This window comes from Thermochaetoides thermophila, assembly GCF_000221225.1.
Source record: "Thermochaetoides thermophila DSM 1495 unplaced genomic scaffold scf7180000011818, whole genome shotgun sequence".
Lineage (NCBI taxonomy): Eukaryota > Fungi > Ascomycota > Sordariomycetes > Sordariales > Chaetomiaceae > Thermochaetoides > Thermochaetoides thermophila.
The window spans coordinates 1091127-1114157 of NW_006383034.1; the positions used below are offsets into that span (position 1 = coordinate 1091127).

General features: G+C 51.3%; 8 protein-coding genes across 8 annotated transcripts; 6 read left to right on the forward strand and 2 right to left on the reverse strand.

Annotated features, from left to right (window-relative positions):
* Positions 1-33: 33 nt before the first annotated feature.
* Positions 34-2679, forward strand: CTHT_0043190 (uncharacterized protein; the record flags this gene model as incomplete). Its single annotated transcript, XM_006694656.1, has 4 exons — positions 34-287; positions 374-600; positions 660-1329; positions 1380-2679. The coding sequence occupies 4 exons, from the start codon at positions 34-36 to the stop codon at positions 2677-2679; spliced, it is 2451 nt and encodes an 816-aa protein (XP_006694719.1).
* A 1334-nt stretch (positions 2680-4013) lies between these two features.
* On the forward strand, positions 4014-5214 carry CTHT_0043200 (lactoylglutathione lyase-like protein; the record flags this gene model as incomplete). Its single annotated transcript, XM_006694657.1, has 4 exons — positions 4014-4060; positions 4112-4140; positions 4198-4911; positions 5027-5214. 4 exons carry the CDS (start codon positions 4014-4016, stop codon positions 5212-5214), a joined length of 978 nt encoding a protein of 325 aa, XP_006694720.1.
* Positions 5215-6439: 1225 nt separating this feature from the next.
* On the forward strand, positions 6440-8283 carry CTHT_0043210 (D-3-phosphoglycerate dehydrogenase-like protein; the record flags this gene model as incomplete). The annotated part of the gene is made up of 3 exons (XM_006694658.1): positions 6440-7506; positions 7563-7935; positions 7999-8283. The coding sequence occupies 3 exons, from the start codon at positions 6440-6442 to the stop codon at positions 8281-8283; spliced, it is 1725 nt and encodes a 574-aa protein (XP_006694721.1).
* A 4472-nt stretch (positions 8284-12755) lies between these two features.
* Positions 12756-13013, forward strand: CTHT_0043220 (uncharacterized protein; the record flags this gene model as incomplete). The annotated part of the gene is made up of 1 exon (XM_006694659.1): positions 12756-13013. One exon carries the CDS (start codon positions 12756-12758, stop codon positions 13011-13013), a length of 258 nt encoding a protein of 85 aa, XP_006694722.1.
* A 353-nt stretch (positions 13014-13366) lies between these two features.
* Positions 13367-15533, reverse strand: CTHT_0043230 (uncharacterized protein; the record flags this gene model as incomplete). The annotated part of the gene is made up of 2 exons (XM_006694660.1): positions 13367-13664; positions 13918-15533. 2 exons carry the CDS (start codon positions 15531-15533, stop codon positions 13367-13369), a joined length of 1914 nt encoding a protein of 637 aa, XP_006694723.1.
* Positions 15534-16221: 688 nt separating this feature from the next.
* Positions 16222-16809, forward strand: CTHT_0043240 (cell division control protein 31-like protein; the record flags this gene model as incomplete). Its single annotated transcript, XM_006694661.1, has 2 exons — positions 16222-16314; positions 16369-16809. 2 exons carry the CDS (start codon positions 16222-16224, stop codon positions 16807-16809), a joined length of 534 nt encoding a protein of 177 aa, XP_006694724.1.
* A 252-nt stretch (positions 16810-17061) lies between these two features.
* On the reverse strand, positions 17062-18178 carry CTHT_0043250 (uncharacterized protein; the record flags this gene model as incomplete). The annotated part of the gene is made up of 4 exons (XM_006694662.1): positions 17062-17431; positions 17495-17955; positions 18008-18068; positions 18129-18178. The coding sequence occupies 4 exons, from the start codon at positions 18176-18178 to the stop codon at positions 17062-17064; spliced, it is 942 nt and encodes a 313-aa protein (XP_006694725.1).
* Positions 18179-18982: 804 nt separating this feature from the next.
* Positions 18983-20709, forward strand: CTHT_0043260 (monooxygenase-like protein; the record flags this gene model as incomplete). Its single annotated transcript, XM_006694663.1, has 4 exons — positions 18983-19098; positions 19154-19398; positions 19452-19681; positions 19729-20709. The coding sequence occupies 4 exons, from the start codon at positions 18983-18985 to the stop codon at positions 20707-20709; spliced, it is 1572 nt and encodes a 523-aa protein (XP_006694726.1).
* Positions 20710-23031: the final 2322 nt, after the last annotated feature.

Below are 23031 nucleotides of genomic sequence, written 5' to 3' on the forward strand. Positions count from 1 at the left end.
GCGTGGCCGTCACCACGGCCCTGAACTCTCACCATGCAATCCATCACTCCGCTGCCCTCGCGCAGCGTATCATTACGATCTCATGGATCCGGACTCCTCGCCCTGCGCTCCACGGCTGTGGGTCTTGCCCGTCTGCTCTCCATGACCATGTCGGTGGCGTATGCTGCCCCCCTACACCATCTGGGCGAGAAGAAGCCCGAGACCAAGGGCGCCAGTCTCTGGGTGCTCTACCTCATTTCGGTCGTGCTCGTCCTCGCCGGCGGTGCCTTCGCGGGTCTGACCATCGCGTAAGGACTTACTTTCTGCTTTTCGGAGGCCCTCGTTAGGGACGGGGATAACATAACATCTTACGGTGAGCTGACTTGAGGCCCAGCCTCATGGGACAGGACGGCATCTATCTCCAGGTCATGGCGCGCGACCCGAACGAACCACAGCAGAAAAACGCAAAGAGAGTGTATGACTTGTTACAGAATGGCAAGCACTGGGTTCTGGTGACCCTACTGCTGGCCAACGTCATTGTGAACGAGACTCTCCCCGTTGTGCTAGACCGCTGCCTCGGTGGCGGCGTGGCTGCTGTCGTGGGGTCGACCTTTCTGATCGGTGCGTACATCGGGCTTTATTCGATCTTACTTTGGGACTGTTCTGATAGACCGCCACAGTCATCTTCGGAGAGGTCCTCCCCCAGTCGATTTGCGTGCGTTACGGCCTGCCAATTGGTGGTGCCATGGCTAAGCCCGTCCTCGGCCTGATGTACCTGCTTGCTCCAGTCGCCTACCCGACCGCGAAGCTCCTCGACTGGCTGCTCGGCGAAGACCACGGCACCGTGTACAAGAAGAGCGGCTTGAAGACGCTTGTGACGCTACACAAAAGCCTGGGCGATGTATCTGAACGGCTCAACCAGGACGAAGTCACTATCATCAGCGCTGTGCTCGATCTGAAGGAAAAGCCCGTTTCGAGTGTCATGACTCCGATGGAAGACGTCTTCACTATGTCTGAGGATACCGTGTTGGATGAACAGACCATGGACATGATTCTTTCGGCTGGCTACTCTCGCATCCCTATCTACGAGGCTGGACATCCTACCAACTTTGTCGGTATGCTTCTGGTCAAGATTTTGATTACCTACGACCCAGAGGACTGCAAGCGTGTACGCGACTTCCCGCTGGCCACGTTGCCCGAGACGCGCCCGGAGACGAGCTGTCTCGACATCATGAACTTCTTCCAGGAGGGCAAGTCGCACATGGTCTTGGTGTCAGAATATCCAGGTGAAGACCACGGATGTCTTGGTGTTGTGACCCTCGAGGATGTAATCGAGGAGTTGATTGGAGAGTACGTATGATTTCGGATGGAAGAAGAGAGCGATTGCTGACACGATGCAGGGAAATTATTGACGAGTCTGACGTGTACATTGACGTTCACAAGGCCATTCGCCGTCTGGCTCCCGCCCCGAAGGCCCGCCTTCCTCGCCGGCCATCTGTCGATCAACAACCACGCAGACCACGTAGCGGTACCATGCCTTGCGAATGCAGCACCGATGGCCCCAGCATTTGTGCACCTCCGCGTAGATCGCTCGACTCTCCGGCGCTGAGCGGCAGCCCGAAGACGACAATCATGATGCGGCGCAGCTCAGCTGGTCTTGACGGCCAGTGGGTGCAAACTACGGTCCCAGTACGTGCGAAGTTCGAAGACATCAGGGAGCACCTGAAGCATCTCGGCCCATCAAACCCCGCCTCGCACCCCAAGGACACGCGCTCGACGACGGTCAAGGTCAAACCGGGCATCGGCGGCCCGCCGCCATCGACTCGTGCCGGCTCCACCATCGACCGCGCGATCGAGGAGTCCCCTCACCTCGAAGATGCTAGCGAAACGACCAGCCTGCTTCGGCCGAAATCGACCCCCGCTAAGTTCGACGAAGCGATTAGGCAGCGCTACGGACCATCTCTTGCCGTGCCGCTGAGTGCATCACCCGAGCAAATCGACAAGTCGACTCAAACTACCGGTAACGGCAGCGAAAATGCCAATGGGAACAACAACGTAAACAGCAACCTCGATAAGTTGTCCGCGTCAGTACCCATAAAGTCACCGCCGCCACCGCCCCTCCGCCGCATTACCAGCGCGTCCAGCGTCGGCAGTGCTAGCGTTGGCTCGTCCAGTAAGACAGAGCACATACCGGTGCCGCGCAAGCCGTACGTGCGCAGCGGCAGCATTACGGAGAATGTTATTGAGTCGCGCGGCGTGAGGAAGGTGGTGCTTGAGACGATGGACACGCACCATGACGAGGATCATGAGGAGGCTGTGGCGTCGACACCATCCAGCTTCGACGGGAGCAGGTTATTTGGGCTGTTTATGGGACGGGATAAGGATAAGGATAAAGATAAAGATAAGGACAAGGATAAGGATAAGAAGAGTGCTGGGTCACGGGGTAGTTCACGGGTGGGTTCTCCCTCGGGGTCGACCAAGGGGAAAAATGGGAAAGAGAAGGAAAAGGAGGATTCTGAACCGGAAGCGTCAGCCGATGAGGATGATGAGGAGGATGACCCCCTTCTTGAAGGGAGTAGGGGGCTTGCAGCCGAGGCGTCGGGGAGAGAGTCACGCCCTGGGTCAAGGGGAGGGATGGAAAAGAAGAAGACAAGGAGAAGGAAGAGAAAGGGAGGCGGCTGGTCGTCTACGGTGATGTGAAAAAGAGCGGTTTTCTTGAATGAGGAAAGGTTTTGGACGGGACAGCGGAACGATTATTCAACAATTTTTTTTTTTTTTTTAAGTTTTTGGATGAAGTTTGGTTTATGACGCCGATTTACCTACCTACCTTCACCTTATTGACCAACCCACCAACCAGCCGATCGAGCAAGTTTTGGGTTTTGGGTGGTTGGTTTCTTTTTTCTTTTTCTTTTTCTTTTTTTTTTTTCCCTTTTTTGCATACCTAACCTTACCTGTTCGAAAGTCAAAAGACATGATGGCTGATTGGATTTGCATGGGATGAGGGGCTGGGATCATGATTGCAGGGAACCATTGGCGTTGACAGAGATTGTATGCATGAGTTTTATTCACGTACATAACTAGAGTGAGGTAATGTTAATTCTTGTTGATAGTTGATATTGCAATATTTTGGGTACATTCTCATTCTAAAGTCATTCCTGTTCATGACGCCTTGGATTTGGATGGTCGGCGCTTCAGATAGCATGAGATCCCAACCTCGAGTCTTTTCTCTGACGGACCTTGATGAAGTGAACCCCTCCCTTCACCTCGGCCTTTTACTCTTTACCCCACTTCGAGCACTGACGTCAACAGCCGGCAGATGACGGGGTAGCACAGCTGGCTTCGGAAGTGGCCGTCTCCGAGATTGAAACCTCCTACCCCGCTGTAAGTTACGCTTCCAAGTTTGTGGATCGTCAATCTGTTTAAGACACAAGCTGCCAAACGAAGGCATTGTTCTGAACCTTAACTTTGACAAGCAGTTTAGCTTTATGTTTGAGTAAGACATCCGGATATTCATTATTTAAGACTCGATGTGATGTCGACAAAAAAAAAAAAACTAGAGACTTGAAGATTCTTGTCGTAGCATTCAGCAGTTAAGATTACCGTAATCGATGTAACACAGTGGGGACTTAGCGAAGCATTCATGGAAGCTTGAACACAAGCTCCAGCAGGAGGATCAAACTTGGCAGCTGCGGCAGGAGCTCAGGTCCCCGCCCTGTGCTTGCTGCTGTCGCGTGCTAGTTGGCAGTGGACAAAAATACCGTGATCAGTCAGCAAAAGCATTTCCGATAAAGCTTTCCTTCGCGTAGGGTACCAATGGGCTTCTCATTCGGTGCTGCCCAGCGACTGAAGCTTCTTGTGCCGATTTTGGCTTCCAGGAGGGCTGCAAATATTCAGGCGAAGAATTTTGGTCCGGGTACGTTTTCGAAGCAGAGCTGGAATTTTGAGTTGGTTGTCTTCTCTTGTTCATGTGAGAGGACTGTGAGTGAGACGTGGAGAGTGCTGACAAAACTCAAGTCACAAGACGTCTTGCAACCATGGCTACCGCGACGGATGTCAAGAATTACAAGTTTAATCACTCGATGTAAGCGTATTCTCACTCTGATCACAAAGAATTCACAGCTGACCGTCCTAGGATTCGGGTGAAGGACCCCAATGAGTCCAGTAAGACGCCTCATACTTCTCACCATGCTGAGTGGTGATGCTCACCTTCAACCCCAGTCAAGTTCTACTCCTTCCTGGGCATGTCCGTGCTCAACAAACTCTCCTTCCCCGAGGCTAAGTTCGACCTCTACTTCCTTGGCTTCGATTCGCCCAAGGCTGTGTCTCACGGCAACAATGTCTGGGACCGCGAGGGTCTGATCGAGCTGACACACAACTACGGCACGGAGTCAGACCCCAACTACAAAGTCAACAATGGGAACGTCGAACCGTTCCGGGGCTTCGGCCACACGTGTGTCAGCGTCGACAACATCCAGGCCGCGTGCAAGCGCCTCGAGGATGCTGGCTACAAGTTCCAGAAGAAGTTGACCGACGGGCGCATGAAGGACATCGCCTTTGTCTTGGACCCGGACGGCTACTGGGTGGAGATTATTGGGCAGAACCCCGTGGAGAAGACCGAGGGCGTGACTGAGACCGATGTGCAGACGTACCGGATGAATCATACCATGATTCGGGTTAAGGATATTGAGAAGAGTCTCAAGTTTTATCAGGAAGTGCTCGGGATGAAGCTGTTCCGGACTATTGAGCAGCCTGAGGCCAAGTTTAACCTCTACTTCTTGGGTTATCCTGGGGAGAAGGGTATTCCGGAGAGTGTGGACGCTATTAAGGAACGTGAGGGCCTGCTTGAGCTTACGTATAACTATGGCACGGAGCAGGATCCTGACTTTTCCTACCACAATGGTAATGCAGAACCGCAGGGCTTTGGGCATATTTGTACGTGTTTTTTCCCCCCCCCCTTCCCCTCCCCCCCCCCTCCTCCCCCTCCCCTCTTCTCTCTTTCCCCCTTCTCTCCACTTACTGTAAGAGAGTAAGCTAACTTTCGGTCTAGGCATCTCGGTCGATAACCTTGAGGCCGCCTGCGCCCGGCTGGAATCTCTCAACGTCAACTGGAAGAAGAGGCTCACGGACGGCCGCATGAAGAATGTGGCGTTTGTCCTTGACCCGGATGGTTACTGGGTTGAGATTGTGCAGAACGAGCGGTTCAGCGGCAAGCCTAACTTCCCGCACACCTGCTGAGCTAGCCACACACAAAAACTCTTAAGAGGATGCAATAGGAGAGGGGGCACTAGAAGGAGGGGTAGGATGTCTGGGCACGTGATGCTGACTGATCAAGACGTTGTACATAGACGGAAGGATGAGATCTGGTCAACTAGTGGTCGAGTTCATCCAACCCCACGCGATGCCATGCTTCACCAATCTTTCGTCTGCATCTATTCGGCCCCTCCGCAATGTGCAACGGATAGTTTGCCTACATAGTATTACAAAGCTAACAACGCCGTCCATAGAATTGCTGCGTTCCCTCTTCCAAACTCTTGCGCTCTGCCGATCTGTTTTACTCTTCCAACCAACCAGATACGCGAATGCACATCACGGCCGCACGTCACTGAGCTAAGCCTCCCCAGCGCTCTCACCTGCAGCTGCCCGCATTAGTCGAACGTGGGGGAAAGTGAGGGGCCCCGCGGGGAAGTCAGACGTCGATGCATTCTATACGGGGCTAACACTCGCAAGCCTCAACGAAGCTTCCAATGAACGATCTGAGATATGCGCTCTCGGCATGTGGGTGTTACTCCGGATCGTTGATGGTGAGCACGTTTGCTTGTAGGTCCTTGCCTTGTCCCCTGCGGGCGTGCAGCCCTCCGGATGGGACTTATCCCGAGAGGGCTTGGCTTCGTCTGGGGTAGATTGGTTATGACATGTTGTGTATGGATAATACATATGGCGTGGGGAGGTATGAGGCTTAATAAGGGAATGAATTGGAGTGGTTTCAAGGACAAAGAGCGGTTGGTTGGCTGGCCGGGAGGTGTCGTCATGTTGGCGTCGATTGTTCGGATGAAGGAGAGAGAGGGTCTGGGCGTTGAGCGTGGGGTTGGGATTGCTTCTTATTACATCGACAGCTTGGTCCGATGAAAGCTGCCTGGCTTGAAGTGAGGCCTCTCGTGCGGGCGTATGATTATCGTGCTAAGTTGGGAGGCTTGCAGATTCGAGAGGGCGAGAGCTGCATGCAAATACTGTGTTTTATTAAGCTAAGAAAAGGTGGTAGAGCCGTTTCGATGGAGACCGCTGGCTACCTATTAAGGGAAACGGGATGGTATAAGTTTCCTGGATCCCATCGCCTCAACATCGTCTTTGCCTCCTAATCATAAGATCTCATTCCTCGATCAACTTCACTCCAGCAGTCATCAGTCCATATCACCTACCTAAGCATTTCCATCCCATTCCCCCAAGCTTTACACCCACTACAATGGCCCCCATCGCCTTGGACCCCCCCTCCTCTTCCAAAACCTCAACTCCCTTCAAAATCCTCATTCCCGAGAGACTCTCTCCTGAAGGACTCTCCATCCTCCGTTCCTCCCCTCTCCCCATCCAAATTGACACCCCATCGCCCCTCTCCCCAGCCAACCTCCTCAAACTCATTCCCAGCTACGACGCCCTCATCGTCCGTTCCGAAACAAAAGTCACTTCTGCCGTCCTCGAGGCGGGCACGAAATTGAGAGTTGTGGCCCGTGCTGGGGTGGGCGTTGATAACATCGATGTCGATGCTGCAACAAAAGCGGGTGTCGTGGTGGTGAACAGCCCCAGCGGGAACATCCTTGCTGCAGCGGAGCACACCATCGCGTTGTTGATGGCTGTGGCGAGGAATGTTGGGGCGGCGGATCGTGGGGTGAAGGAAGGGAGATGGGAGAGGGGAAAGTTAATTGGCGTTGAGGTAGGAAGAAAGACGCTGGGCATTATCGGGTTTGGGAAGGTTGGTGTGAGAGTTGCGCGGTTTGCGAAGGGGTTGGGAATGAAAGTTGTTGTGGTTGATCCTTATGCGAGTAGAGAGGTTGCGAAAGAGGTTGGGGTTGAGTTGAGAGAGGGGGGATTGATCGAGAGTGGGTTTATGGGGGAGGTGGATTTCTTGACTGTGCACACGCCGCTGCTGGCGAGTACGAAAGATTTGATTGGGGAGAGGGAGTTGAGAGCTATGAAGAAGGGAGCGAGGGTGCTAAATGTGGCTAGGGGAGGGGTTATCAATGAGGAGGCGTTGTTGAGGGCGCTGGATGAGGGCTGGATTGCGGGTGCTGGGTTAGATGTGTTCACTTCGGAGCCGCCGGCGCCTGGGTCAACTGCGGAGAAGTTGGCCAGGCATCCGAAGGTTGTCAGCACACCGCATCTGGGAGCGAGCACCGTTGAGGCTCAGGAGAATGTCGCACTTGATGTGTGCACACAAGTACTGGAGATTTTGAAGGGGGGCATGCCAACTGCTGCCGTCAACGCCCCGTTGATCTTGCCGGAGGAATACCGGAAGCTTCAGCCTTTTGTCAAACTGTAAGTTGACCTCTTATCCCTGAGTTACTGGATTACAACATGCCAACTTCCTCCAGGGTCGAACGCATGGGCAGCCTCTACACCCAACACTTCGCGACCCGCTCATCCTCCCGCGGCGGCTCCGTCGGCGGCAGACGCTTCGAACTCGTCTACCGCGGCGAGCTGGCCGGCGTCACTAACACCAGACCCCTCTTCGCAGCCCTAATCAAGGGCCTAGTCAGCGCTATCAGCACCCTCGGCGGCCGCGACGTCAACATTGTCAATGCCCCTCTCATCGCCCGGGAGCGGGGGATTGTAATCGACGAGCGACACGTCCGTGACGGTGGGGACGACGGCTCTCGCACTTTCGCCAGCGCTGTGACTCTAAGGAGCGTCCCCGCCGATGGACAAGCTGCAGGTGGTTTTGGAGAGCAGGTGATTGAGGGTTATGTAAGCGGAAACGCGATCTTTATCTCGAAGTTGGATCGGTTTACTGCTAATTTCCATCCTGAGGGGACCCTGCTGATCTTGCATAACTATGATGAGCCGGGCAAGATTGGCAATGTGGGAATGGTGCTGGGTAAGCATGGGATCAATATCAGTTTTATGCAGGTTGCCGCGCTTGAGGGGCAGCCTGCCCCGGGGACACCGGTTGTGGATGGGCCGGTTGATGTTGTGGGCAAGGCTGCGAAGGAGGCGCTCATGATTTTGGGAGTCGCGGGTGAGGTGACGGATGAAGTGTTAAAGGAGTTGGCGAAGGCGGAGGGTATTTTGAGTGTCAGCTTGGTTCGGTTGTAGGGACTATGTTTTTGGGTGATTTGGACTTTGCTGCGTATGGATGGCGGTTTGTGGCTTTTATCCAAGTATTGGATATGCTGTTTGACCCTTGCGGAATCTTAGTTTAGGCTTTCTCCCTGGATAACATAATCTCATTCTCTACCTTGGCTGGAAAGCCATGAAAACTATCACTTACTGACACCAGCTTAGTGCGATAGCCATGGTTGTTATAGCGATTATTTCACATGCCTTTGCACGCTTCTTGTTCTTCCCAGAATTTTACCTTTTTTTTGAATTCTGCGGAAAAAGAAGAAGTCTAGGTGTGAAATACGCTTCGCCCCAACTGGTAGCTGCCAGAATTTTGTTTAACAGCTAACTATCTATCACCAAACCTCTGCTGGGGATAGGGTCAGCAACCAATGGCAAGTCCAACATTATCTTGCCAGGGCGACTCTTCTTGAAAAAGCTGGTCAGCGCTTAGGTACCTGACAAAGTTTTATAGGTACAGAAACGCTCCTACTATAGAATCCCGAGCAGGCCGGTTAGCAACTGGTCTCAACTGTAGTGGTCAGTAAGCAACTATCTCGTATACAACAGAGCTCGGCCCTGGCTGAAAATCCTAGTACTTCCTAGGCTGGCTGGCAACCACTTACCTAGGTAGGCCACACGGAGCGGCAACGGTCAGTACCTGACCCTTACTGAGCCTTGCTGAGTGTTAAACAGAGTGGTGCTCCCTGCGCATCAAGTCGGTAACCGACCTCGGGTCATATAAAAGCTCTAACATGCTATCTGTTCTCGACCGACCTGGTCAGTAAGTGATGATGCTCTCTTACTCAGCCACGAGCCACCAGAGCAGACTTTTTATCTTTACATGACCATGACCTGAAGCCTATGCTCCTTTCTGTGATGGCCCCTGCCTGCTCACACTCTACGAACTACACCTCAACTACCTGAGGTAAGTACTCACCAACTTGTGGCTATCTCTTTTGCAGACTAATTGCAGCCTAGACCCTCATCACTTGCGTCCAAATCTTTTAGATCTTGCCACGATCTGAGCCTCTCGCGAGCCAACTCTTGTTGGTTTTATGCTCAGCCAATCCTCAGCATTGCAAGTCACTTCCTCACATGAGTGGCGGAACCTATGACTTCAATCATTTATCATCAATTTCACTGGCCTCTTCATCTTCCTCCAACATCTTACAGTGTGCCCAAGCAGATATTTACAGTATGACAAGGAGCAGGAGGTTCTGCCAAAATTTTATCGCTTACATGCTTCCTCAGGGCACTTCAGCAATCGGCTTCTCCTTAACTAACTCCGGACTGGCCTGATCTTATACCATGCCATTTTATTCATGACCTGCCGACAGCCCGATCATTACAGTTCAACAGTGTAACAAAGTAAGGGATGTACCTGTTGTCTCATATCATACCTCCCTCTCAGTGTTAAAGAATAACAGCTAGGCAAGTATATCTTGGAGAACTGCAGCTCTTTTTCGCAGACTGTCCCTAGCCAAGCTTATCTTACACTCCGTCTTCTCACGCTCAACCTTCATTTAAGACTTATTTTGGCTCTCAGCCACTCCTTTACGCTGGAGCCCCTATGAACATTCCAAAGACAGTTCAAAGTTTCAATTGTTAACTCTTCTACAGTGCGGTCCGATCAACTACGATCAGGCCTTTCCACCAACGAAACTCAGCCGTGCCCCTGAATGCCCTGTCACCATTCGCTACAGCTCCCTCACTTTCTGTTCCTTCACAGCGCTGATATTAAACACCACAGAGACCCTCCGGAATACCATCAAAGTCTTGATGCTCTGTTTATTTCATCCCTCAAGCGCGTCCGACAACTAGGAAGCTATTTTATTACAGGTAAACCTTAAAGGTGACGCTAAAGACCTACACCAACTTTGAACCCTGTAAGTCTTGAATAAAGCTAGTTCTTTCTTCAACCACTGAAAGCACACAACGTGTAAGACATACATTTCATTGCTGTTGGACAACGACTTGGCAGTGGAACTAGAGGCTGACATTCCTTTCAGACGTGGAATTGCGATCTTTACTCCTGGAAGCAGCAATCTTTTCTACTCCAAATAGGGACGTTTAATGCATATCGGTCTGCAGTACGAAGCAATCTATTGCAAATCCTGAGGGGAGGATAACATGAACAGCATCCTGCAGCGTGTGCGCCCAGACATAAACTCATTCCTTCGCCACCTCTTCTTGAACAGAAAGGCGTTCAGAAGCATGTCGAGGCTCCTGTAGCCCCTGGTGACGGTCTATCCTTCCTTCAGGCCCCGAATACTACGCAATTCCCATTTTGAACGGGTTCCAGAGCACCTTCAGATCGGGATTTTGAGGCATCTACTCCACAAGGAAGGCTAGTTGATCCATTGCATGTCCCGTCTCGACCGATGAGCCCCCCCTGACAATAATCCTGCCCCGTGAGGAACTCGCTGACCATAAGAGTGGTTTCAGAAACCACTTTCTCTGGGGCGGTCGTTATTGCAACATCACCCATGACAGCAAAGAAGCCAAAGAAGCCAATGAAGCCCTTGTCATCCTCGTCAGCTTCCGGATGTATTTCCTTGACTTCCACGTTTTTTATGGCCTAAACACCTTTTCAATTCCCTACTTAGGGAAGCTCGGTCGATTCTGTCAGGGCACTGGACTCCATCGCATCTCTCAGATCCAGCATATTGAGTTTCTTTGGACAGAAAACCAGGTCCTCACCGTTCTGCGCGATTCAAATGGGAATGATCCATTTTCACGGAGGACGTATCCCTTGATCTGGCTACCTAAGATGCGGAGGGTGAAGAAAAATGTCATTCATCTCGATAAGTCGTACCCACGCCGCTCTTATGAGGCTACCCCCCATCCGAAACTTCATAAAAGAGCACGAAAAGGGAAAGCCTGACAAAAGAGGATATAGGGACATGAGAATTCCTCACGGCAAGAACTAGGTTCTCACACTTTGTGGGTTGCATTTCATACGCTGATGTGCCTTTAACAAGGCCCTTAAGGGACGTGGAGCCGCATCCTAATCAGGGATGTCTCGTTTGTTTGATGGAGCCAAAAATGTGACCACCATGCCTAAAGTGCTCAGCAATGAGGAAAAGCAGCTCGGTTGGAGGACTTGGAGCCACTGTTGGAAAACAAGGGGACAGGCATGGATGCCGGGCAATGAGGACTGGGTCCTTGTCAAGGGGGGTTACCTCTCCGCGAACGGGCGCTGGTCGTATGAGGAACTGATTGTAAGGGACCTTGATTATGATTTTGATGTTCAGAGCAATGATGATGACGACGGCTTCGCGTCTAGTGAATTGCAAGCCATTATCCCCGTCTCTGGAAACAGTCCACCCCAGAGCCTTCTCCATCCTGTGCAGGCTGACAACAACCAACCAGGTTTGCGTTAGTCATCCTCTCCAAGTGGCCTGTTTGCCTTGTAAGACAAGAGTGACAATGGCCCAGACCAAGCCACTTCTACAACCACAAGCCCATCAAACTCAGCCAAAGATGAAGTTAAGAGCAAAATCCCAGCCACAGGATACGGCTGAACCGAATCCCGCACAACAGTTGGCACCTCCTCTTCCTCCGGCCATGCTTCTTCAGCCACCAAAGGCAGAAGCGAAAACGATCTTTTTATCATTCCAGCAAAAAATCCCAGGTTGTCACACTCCGAGTCTGGGTCATGAGGCAGCCGTTCAGCTTCGACCTCTTCCGGTTCGGAGGTATCCTCTTCCTTCTCGGTAACCTGGACTACGACCTCTGCGTCCGCATCGAGACCATCAGTTGTCCGTTTAGCTCAAAACAATCACCCCAGTATTAACCGTCTAGCTCGCTCGTCGACTGCTACAAGCGGGCTGTTCGTCACTCCTACCTTCCGTGAGCCCAGCGCTATGCCTCTCAGGTCTTTCACAGGTCGGGCTATCCTTCTGATAGTGGATCTTTTGAGTACGGCCATGGCTAAGGGCAGAATGGTCCCCGTACTCCCACACAACCGCAGCTGAGTGAGCGAAAAATGGATGGTCGTTTACCGGAGACTGCGGTAGAGATCAAGGATGAGGAGAATGAAGTTATGCCTTTGGACGTTGTGTCGACGACGGTGTTTTTGAATCGGCGGGTTGCATCTAGCGCCAACTTCAGTGCGAATCCCCCGGCACAGGTTCAAGCTGGTTCTCTTCGGACTTCTGAGGATGGGTCTGGTTTGGGCGGAAGCAATGGTAGAGCTGGGGCTGGAGGTGTTGGAGTTAGTGCACCTCGCCCAACGCTGGACAGGCTGTTCAAGCCCAAAAGGTACTACAGTTCCAGTTCCGGTTGATCTGACTTTTGCTCTCTGATGATGAGAGTAGGAAGGAGAGCCTAAGGGGCGGTGATGCGGCTGGAGTCGCAGGTCCTTCTCGTGCTATCAACCTCGGGTTACCCTGAAGATGGGAGACGGTTCAAAGTCCAAAGGTAAAGGGAAAGAGAAGACCCTACTTGACAGCGACACCGAAATGGATCTCAGCGACTCAGATGAGAACAGCTATATTGACAATGACACGGATTCCGATACTGCCTCTGCCAGCTCCCTCAGCTCTGGTTCCGATTTTGACACTGACATTGACAGCGAGACGGATAGCGACTCCTGCTCCGACTCGAGCTCTGATTCGGATTCCAGCGATGATGTCGCCCTCACCCCCTTCCCCCCCCCCCGGCGAAGGCAGTTGCCCAGTTACAACGATCAACCAACCTACCCCTCAATGCCTATATGAAGAGCCCACTCGAACCCAGCGGTAGAAGGAAAAAGCTCTAGAGCCCTTCCCAATTATTGCCTTCCCATAGGATAAGCCATTCTCGTTCCTTGACATTCGTCAAGGCCTGTCAAGAACTCGTCGGAAGAGCGTGCTCGGGATGAGGGGAAGGGAAGGAATCCCAGTGGGCTTGCGTGGATGATGCTCGAATGGAATTCGTGGCGCCGAGTAACGTTACTCGAATGAACTATTGAGGGTTGAGGATGAGTTGAGCTGAGGTCGAGTTGACGCCGGGTTTTGGGACAAGCACTTGCTGTCTTTCTTGTCCCGCGGACGACAAGATTCATGTCCAGGTCCTGATCCGACTCGTCTCTTCAACCAGAGTGGTCATCGCTGGACTCGCCAGAGTCGGTGTCGTTATCTCTTTCCGAATCATACCTCGATCCCTCGTCGTCGTTGGCCTTATCGAGATCCATGCCAGGATTCAGGGTCGGAGTCAGAGTCGGAATTCTCGAGGTTGATCGCCGTATCTGGGGAGCTACTTTATCCAGCAGGGCATCGTCGAGGTCAATGTCAAGATCTAAGTCGGAACTCGATTCGGACTTGGTGTCATCATCGTCAGAGTCAAAGTCAGAGCCAGAATTGTCGAGGTTCTCGCAGATGGCATGGCATCTATCGGAGTCAACCTGGGAATCTGGTCTGGCTGTTCCTGTGGTTTCACCTTCTATTTTTTTATGCTCTTCCTCTGCCTTTATATCTAAGAGATGCTATTAATATGACAAGGACAAGTTGCTGAGCTAACTGCCCACGTTCCTATGTCAGAGTCTAAATGTACGTGATTAATAGCGTTAACATGACCCAGACAACCAACTCAGTACCTAGCCGTAGTTAGTTCTAATCGAAGGTAATCTTCTTCCCCTGGAACGGCGCTGTAAGCTTCTCCTTCTCTTTCAGCTTTTTCTTCGCCTCCCAGCTGGGATGCAATGGGCCGGTATCATCCCTCTTCTTATTATTATCTCCTCCCCTTTGATGCTTGCCGAAACCGCCCTTCTTGCCCCCCTCCTCCTTCTTACCCTCTTCCTTTTTCTCCCCTTGGCCCTCCTTCTCCTTCAACGGATTCTTGATCCCCTTCTTCCAAGGCTTAACCCCATCCTCGCCCACGGCACCGCGTCGCAAATCCCATCCTGCATCCCTCCCCTTCTTCTTCGCCTCCTCCTCAGCGCGCTTCTTTTGTAGGTGCCTGGCTTGCTCACCGTACTTCTTCTCCCAAATCTTTTGCCTTGCACGCTGGCCTCGCCGGTTCTTTCTGCGCGGCGCGATGTCCAGGTCGGAGGCTTCGGATTCGGAGCCGGAGATGTACCCGCCCATCAACGTAGGCAGGAAGGTGGAGTCTGTGGGACGGAGACGGGTTGTTTTGGAGGTGTCGTGTTTACGCTTCTTGGAGGGTCGGGAGGATGATGAAGATGAGCTGGATGAAGAATCCGAGTCGGAGTGGGATTCGGATTTAGATTCGGAAGCCGAGGATTCGGAGTCTGATGATGAATCGGATTGGCTCTCTGAGCTCTCTGAGCTAGGGCCTTCCGGCTGGGCGTCGCTAAAGCCTGCGAAAGACTCTTCGCTGTCGCTGCTCTTATCCGTAATCTCGTTTGGATCCAGGTTCTCTGACTCGGAGTCTTCTTCATCGGTTGTGATCTCGTTGGGGTCCAGGTCTGCTCGTCTCCTGCCGCCTTTGACCAGTATATCTTCTTCAGATCCCTCGTCTTCACTCTCGTCGGATGCCAGACCCAACATCTTGTCCAGCTCGTTGACGGCGCGCTCTTCCTCGGACTCGTCGATCTCGGGTTGTTCGGGCTCGTCGTCAGAGTCTGGTTCAGAGTCAGAGTCGGAGTCTTTCCTCTTATTATCCTTCTTATATTTATCCTTTCTCTTCTCCTTCTCCTGTTCTCTTTTCTTATCCTCTTTGTCTTTACTTTTCTTTTCCTTATCCTTTTCCTCCTTTTTATCGTTATCCTTCTTCTCTTTCTTATCCTTCTTCTCCTCTTCTTCAACTTTCACAGCACCATTCTTCTCCCCCTCATCTTTAACCCCTTTCTTTCCTCTCTTCTTCTCTGGCACCGGCACGCCAATGGCCTTGCACACCTCTTCCACAGCCCGATCAATCGCCTGAATGACCGGCTTCCGATTATACAGATTACTCGTCACATTATGTAACAAAACTCTCTCTTCCTCTTCTAATTGCGGCTTCGGCACGCCCGCCTTGAACTCTTCAGGCAGCTTGTCGCTCTCGGCAATACCCTTGATGCGCAGGAGGGAGTGGCATAGGTGTGCGTGCGCTGCTTGGCGTAGGTCAAGGGACTTCAGCACAACAACTTCCTTCTCAATGCGTACTTTTTTGTCCGGGGTCGATTTAGGATCGCGAAGGCGCTTCGATTGACGCTGGCGCTCAAAGCCTTTGGCGGTTTTCAAGGCTTGGTAGAGGAGGTGTCGGTGCTTGGAGAGGAGCGCGGGGAGGGAGGTGTCTTCGCGTTTGCGTTTGGGCATATTTGCCAGTAAATTGGTTTATACTGATCTAAACTTGTTTATTTTAACGAATTGGTGTTTGTTGAAGGATTCCACGATTTTAGATGTTTTTTTTCGTTGTAGAACTTGTCGCAGGCAAACACAAAGTTGAAGATCTGGATGCCGTCTCGAAATTTTGGCGGGTCCAAAGTTTGAAGTTCAGATGCCCCACATGATCCCGCAGCAAGTGGGTTCAAGCTGTCTTGGCGTGCAAGGATCACGCGTAAAGTGGACAGGGATGACGCGCCTCGCCCGGTCTTTTCCCGACGTCTTTGCATCGTCGCATCCACACTTGCATCGATCATCAAACTGAAGACCTTTTACGAGAACTGCTTTCTGCTGGCTTGGGAGGCGGGAAGGGTCGCTGAGGTCGCGACAAGCCCTCCTGATAAACACAAATCCTGACAATACTATCGATTTGCTGCAGCTTTGTTCCACGACGACACCTGCGGACGCAAAGTCCCTCCCTTTTCCTTTCCCGTCGACGCTTGGTTTTGTTTTTTGTTGATCCTCATTCATCCATCATTCTTGCTCTCTCACCTACAATATACCGCTGCCTCAGCGAGCATCGCTCGAGTCGTATAAAAATTCCTCCTATATTGCCTGATACACCTCTATCGAGTTACCCTGTCCTGCCTGTCTGTCACTATTTGTCTTAATTGCCCCCATGATGGCCGCCACCCGCCAAATACAATACACCATCCCGCCAAGGGAAGACTATAACAAGCTTTCCGATGAGCAGAAGACACGTATCTCTGAAGCTGTATGGCCTTTACCACCTTCCCCCTAGCCGAAAACCCCTCTAACCGCTCTCTAGTTCGAACTCTTCGACTCCAACAAAGACGGCCTCCTCTCTTACGAGGAATTCCGCTTCGTCCTGCGCGCGCTGGGCTTCGATCTGCCCAAGCAGCAGACCTACGATATGCTGGTGCGCCATGGTCAGCGCCCAGCCAACTGGCCGCATGACCAGGAATGCCCCCCAGTCTACCGGCAGTTCAACCTGGCTACGGCTCAGGCGCTGGCCGGCACACTGATTCGCCAGCGAGACCCGCGCGACGAGCTGCGCCGCGCGTTTAGGCTATTCGATGTCGATGGTAAGGGTATGATCACCGAGGATGATCTGAGGAAGGTGTGCCAGCAAGTGGGGAATAACATACCGGATGCGGATATCCAAGCCATGATTGAGGAGTTTGATAGCAATGGGAAGGGGGGAGTCGATGAGGATGAGTTTTTGAGGTTGATGATGTCTAAGAAATGAGATACCCGGGGGTACGTTGTTCACGGAGTTCATTATGTGTCGTGGATGGCTGTTGGATGGATGGTAGGCAAGAAGAAGATACCCCATCCCACAAGGATGGACTGGACGAAGACGACGGGAATGGGACATCATTGGGCGGCTCGAAATTCTGGGTTACGATATACGGCAGCATTGAAGCAATCGGGCATTTTTGCATCTAGCAATACACACAAAGACAACAACCAACGTATCAAGCAACCAATTGCGTACAAGTCACCTACCATTTCCTTGCGTCTCCCCTTTCTTGAAGCCAATTACCCAGTTCACCTTGCCCACAGGCCACATGAACGTCTCACTCCCGTTCCTGATCTCCCAGCGCCTGGCAATTTCTTCCTGGCCACCTTCCGCGCCACAGGTCCTCAGCAGCGCCTCTACCTCATCGGGCGTGCGTGTCCGTAGACACGACATCCAGCCATCAAACACCAACACCGCAGGCAACACAGGCATCGCATACGTGAACACCAGCGCGAGGGGTTCACCCCAGAGGATCAGCGCAAAGTATGGGGCCAGGAGCATCGTCGCGATGCCGAAGGTGCAGCACGCCAAGAAGCCTGTTAAGGTCCGGTCTTGGAGCTCGAAGATTCTGTGTCTGTGAGCCCCTCTTCTCCCACAAGCACTTGGTTTGGATAACAAGGGCAGAACTTACCCAAACCCCTCCCCCACCCGCGCCCCCTCCACGCACCCCTTCAATATCCCCCTCGCCAACCGATCATCAAAGTGATGAAACGCCAAATTGAATATCCTAAACACCTTCCTCCTGCCCCCCTCCCTCATTCTCTCGACAAACTCCTTGTCTACATCAGCCGCGTCCACGGGATGCGGCACGTAATCTAGCGTCCTCTCGTCTCTCCTCCGTTGCGAAGAGGCCACGGCTTGTTCCCATAACAAGGTGTGCGGGTGAAGGTCGGTGAGGATAAATTTGGCTTTGGCAGCTTGGGAGGTTGATTGGGGCGGTGTCGTGTTGAGGTATTGCTCGATGGCTGGGGTTGGGCCCCCTCCGCCGGCACACAGGTCTATGAAGGTGTAGTTGCTTACGGGGGAGGGGAGGTGGGTTTGCAGGAGACGGGCAACGATTGTGGAGGGGGCGGAACGTTGCAGGCCGGGTACCTGGGCTCGAGGTTAGCTCAATGAGGAGTGTTGGGGGTAGATTGTGGCTTACGTGGGTTGTCCAGGCTGCCGTTAGGGCTGCTTGGAAGTAGCCTCGGAGGAAGGGAGGGAACCTTGTTGAGATTGGTGTCAGTGAGGGCGTGGGGTGAAGTTGGGCGATCGGGAGGGCTTACCAGGGCGCATCCCCGACTTCAAATACTTGCATTCGAGGGATAACAGGCATCTTGATATGTTTGAGTGTATTGTATGATTTGGATTACTCAAGAATGTTCCCAAAACCCTGTAGCTGAGTTTTGCAAAACAGATCATTTGTGTTGAGCAACAAGCTCTTCTCTTTTAGCGCTGAACAATGACGTCGACGTGGTCATCAAGGTTGCGGCCTGAGCGAGAGCTGCCCCAGCGATGACAGCATCCCGCTTTTAGCGTCTTGGCGTTCTAGTTGCCTTGGAGAAGTTCCTGGGAGTAAACAACGTCTTGGGGAATCAGGGGCTCAGGGGTTAAAGTAGACAACTTGCAAAAATAATTCAGCGGTCCACAAATATGATACTGGAATGGTGGGAGAAGGGGAGCGGTAAGGATGATACAGGAAGGTAGATGAAAAAAGATGACAATTCCAAGTTTCCGTTACTTGGCAGGAAAAACCCCTGATGTAAACAAACTTTTGGACAGCACATGCCTTTGAGGTCTTACAAAGTATGCGTCCTCATGTCATGTGCTTAGTAAAAAAAAAAAAGCGAATAAGAGATATATATGAAGGCACATTTTGGAATGTCTCAAGAGTTTTGAAGCCTTTCATCAAAGTGAATTCGCTACCAGCACACCCTACCATCAGATCGTCTTGAGTGGGGCACCGGCCAATGGAAACGAAAGGGGAGTTGGATTTGTGACACATCCACATAACATGGCCGTTTTGAGACCTCACTTTTTCCACCGACACGAATCTCAGCTCGACATGTACTTCAATTCTTAAAAGCCAATAAGCAGGTATTAAACATTCATCATCATCATCATCATCATCATCATCATCATGGGATTTATCATTGATATGATCCCTCACCTTGTCCTCGCAGCCCTCCTTGCTATCCTCATCAGGACTGTTTCAAGACAAAGACCTGTCATTACACGCAATGGCAGGCCTTTAAGGTACCGTCCATTCTGTCATGTTAAATATCACCGTATTGTCCTGCTAACTATTCAGAAAACCTCCGGGCACACTCCTTCTAATTGGCAATGGTTTCAAATTCCTGCAGCCTCGATGGCAGCTGTTCAGCTGGTTTAACAAATGCCAACAACAATTTGGCTATGAGACCGTGGCCTTGACTGTGCCCACTCTGCCTCCAGGTGTCCTCGTTCATGATCCCAAAGTCCTTAACTTCATATTCAAGAATGAGGGACTCTTTGCCAAGGGCGCATTTGTCAAGAAACGCACATGGGATCTCTTTGGTAAGTGCTGAAACATTGTTATCATGAAGACACTAGGCTGATTTTCGCTTCAGGAGATGGCATCATTAACGCAGACGGCGATCTCTGGAAGCTGCAGCGCAAGGCCGGCGCAGCGTTCCTGACTCCAGCAAACCTTCGAGTGCTGACAGACGTCGCTCTCCCGCAGTACTTGGGAGAAGCCGTATCCGAACTTACCGCCAAGGCTGATGGTAAAACAATAGTCGACCTACAGCACATATTTCACGAAATAACTTCTAAGATAATGGGGAAGATGGCTTATAACGTGAGTGGTTGAGGATTCTTTCTCCTGCCCTGACTAACATTACACAGATGGAAATGCATGCCGATGAGGATTTTACAAAATCCTTTGACTTCGCTTCTGGCGGTATAGCAGAGCGCTTCCAAAACCCATTCTGGCAGCTAACGGAGCGCTTTACTGGCTCCAAATTGCGCAAGTCTATCGCAACCGTCAAAGATTACGGTCAGCACATCGTTTCCCGGGCAGTTACAGACCGTAGTTTCTCAAACCCCGATTTGAAGAGCAGCAAACTTGACCAGATCTCCGGCTCCCTAATCCAATCCCTCCTCAACTCGATCCCTGACCACGCCACAGTCGCCAACGCCGCCCTAACATACCTCTCCGCCGGCCGAGACACCACAGCTCAAGCCCTAACCTGGGCATTTTACCTCCTCCTACGCCATCCAACCTACTTGACCAAAATTCGCGAAGAACTAACCCATTTCCTTGCCCAAGACCTCCCTTCCGACCTCGAAAATCCCCTCCCTATCAACCCCACGCTCCTAACCCCCTCCTCAGCGCCCTACACCCTCGCAGTTTTCTACGAAACCATCCGTCTCTACCCTCCCATCCCCTTCGAAATCCGACAATGCAAAGCCCCGCCCGGAACAACTACCACCCTACCCGATGGCACCGTCCTCCCTCATGGCGCAGTCCTGGTCTGGTGTCTCTTCGCTCTGCAAAGGTCTAAACTTACGTGGGGCGAGGACGCGGATCGTTTCAGGCCAGAGAGGTTTCTTGTTGAGGTAGACGGGCCGGGAGATGGGCGGAAACGGATTAGTTTTCAGTTGGGAAAGACCACAGGGGAGTTTCCTGTGTTTTATGGTGGATCAAGGACTTGCTTGGGACGGAGGATGGCTGAGGCAGTCGCGGTGCAGGTGATTGCGGTGTTGGCGTGGTTGTTTGAGTTTGAGGAGGTCGATAAGAGTAGAGAGAGGATAAGTGGGAGCAGTTTGACGTTGCCTATGGAGGGGGGGTTGCCTGTTAGGGTGAAAAGGTGCGGGAAAAGTTGAACTTAGGGGTAGTAGGTCTCTGAGTCTGCGAGAACTATGAGTTACTGGGGCCTGGACGAACATGACTTCTCAAGACTTAGGGTTTGAATCCCTGGTATTATTAATAACTCAGTGTCGAGACATTGTGTAATGGCTGAGTGAATGCCAATTACTCAATTTCTTCCTATCATAACCCCAGAGTCTTCCACGCCCCACTGTGGTACGTAAGTGTAAGCATGGGAAAATTCCCATACAATTCACTCAAACGCCTATGGGAGAGGGAAAAGCGGTTTGATCTAATTACGTTCTTCACATTCCACCTACGCTATCTTTGCAACAGGTCGGTATTGCTGATATGGTTAAACTTCCTGCGCGGGTCACTATTTCGAGGTCAATATGTAAGGATCAGATATGTTGATCTTCATTCTAATGTTGTGTTGCATTTGATTTGCTCCATTGTTGCTATTAATCACAACAGGTACCTAAAAGAAAAACTCTCTGCAAGAACTACGTGAATGAACTTTTCCAAGATGGTCAAAAACCAGCAGTATTGAGTCCCCTAGAAAAAGAAAAATCTGCAGGTTGCCAACAAGTACTACGTTCCTAGATGTACTAAACGGCTTTAGATCCAAGGTGTATAAGAGTGCAGCATATGCACCACTACCTAATGCATTCGCAAACCCAGGCTTCCCAACGTCGCTTATCCTCAATTCGTCTTCAGGGCTCCTGCACGCTCAAGAACTTTGACTATGGCGTCTATGCATGTAGGAAGCATTTCCTCTTCATTTCGGGTGGCTTGTAAAAGCAGACAAAATAGGGACATAGATGTCGACTTGAACTCAATGCAGTCAAATTGATCGAGGAGAAGTTTCATAAGGGACGCATTCCTGTTAACAGCTGTCGTCAGGAGCATGGAATACAACTTATGATATTCGTTCTCGGAAAAGAGTTGATCAATTCCGGGAATATCCAAGAGCATTTTGCAAATGGAGTTGCTTCCGTCCATGACAGCTGTCTTGATGACATTTCGGAATCCCAGCTGTTCCAGATCGAGGCCTCTGAGACTGTTGGTCTGGATACTGGCTCAAAAACGATCGATTAAAAGTTTGCAAGCAGTCTCATCGCCATTTTCAATAACATAGAATAGCGGAATTCTTCCCGAAGAGTCTTTAGTAGTGGTGTCGTTCCCAGAATGACTTTGCAGACATCATGATGTCGGTTCCTTCACCTGACAGCATGAATGGTGCTGAACTCTGCTCGGACTGTATGACTGAAGGCTGGGACCGCATGTGCATTGGCGAACTTGCCAGAAGCGTGGCAGAAGACTGATGCTGCAGTTATCTCTGGAGATGGAACTGTTCATGTTCAGGCTCTGGCATTCTGAGCTTGAATATGGATCGAAACCGAAGCCTTCTTCTCATCGAAGGACAAACAAAGATCGTAGACGGAACTCAGACTGAAATTTGTACTAGGAATGGAAAGGCGCTGTCAGCGGAGAGTCCAGCGGGGTTGTGTGAGGCTCGAGGTTTGAGAGACACTGGGGAGGGCAGCAGAAATGGACACCATGAAAAGAAAAATAGAAGGTTCGGTCTTGAATACCTACTTTGAAGCTTCAAGCCCGGATGTGTGCATAAAGAATATGGATGAGAGTCCTTTCCAGTAGCAGAGAGCAGAGCAACAAAAGCTCACCTGCCCCATTGGAAAGGATGGCGTGTTTCGGGAACTTTTTCACTGGCAGGCCATTACCAACTAGCACCCTATGACTGAATCAAGCCCACATCGATATGTTAGCTGGTTTGTCAAATATCTGGGTAATGCAGATAGGTAGTTAGGCGCTTCCAGTAAATGCTGCTTCAATTGTCAAGCATTGTTCCCTCCTGATCTCTTTTAACAGACCAATTGAAGTCTGGATAATTCTTATCACAGTCCCAAATTCATGACACCTCCAATCAATCAATGCGCCAAAGAACCTTCTGGGAGCTGAGTGATTCTGTTGTATTGCATCGATGCCCAACAACCCGATCATTGATGGCTTGATGGTATCAAGTGGCAGTCGGAGAGCGGGGGTAGTCAAGCATATGGAGTTTGGAGATTGCCATTCGCAACAAACAGGCCGTCGAGGCAATGGGTATGTTAGGGTAAGAAGAGAAAAAAAATGGGATAAGCTCAAAAGGAATCAATAATGGAAAGGGAAAGTACAAAATGTAGGCCAAGTACATGTATGGTGAAGGAACATTGAATCTAGTTCAGTGCCCGAACTTCAATTTACCAGCAGGTGGTGGAACGAAGAATTTGTTTGTTTCTTTTTCCTGTCCAACCCGAACTCTTACCCTACTAGTGAGC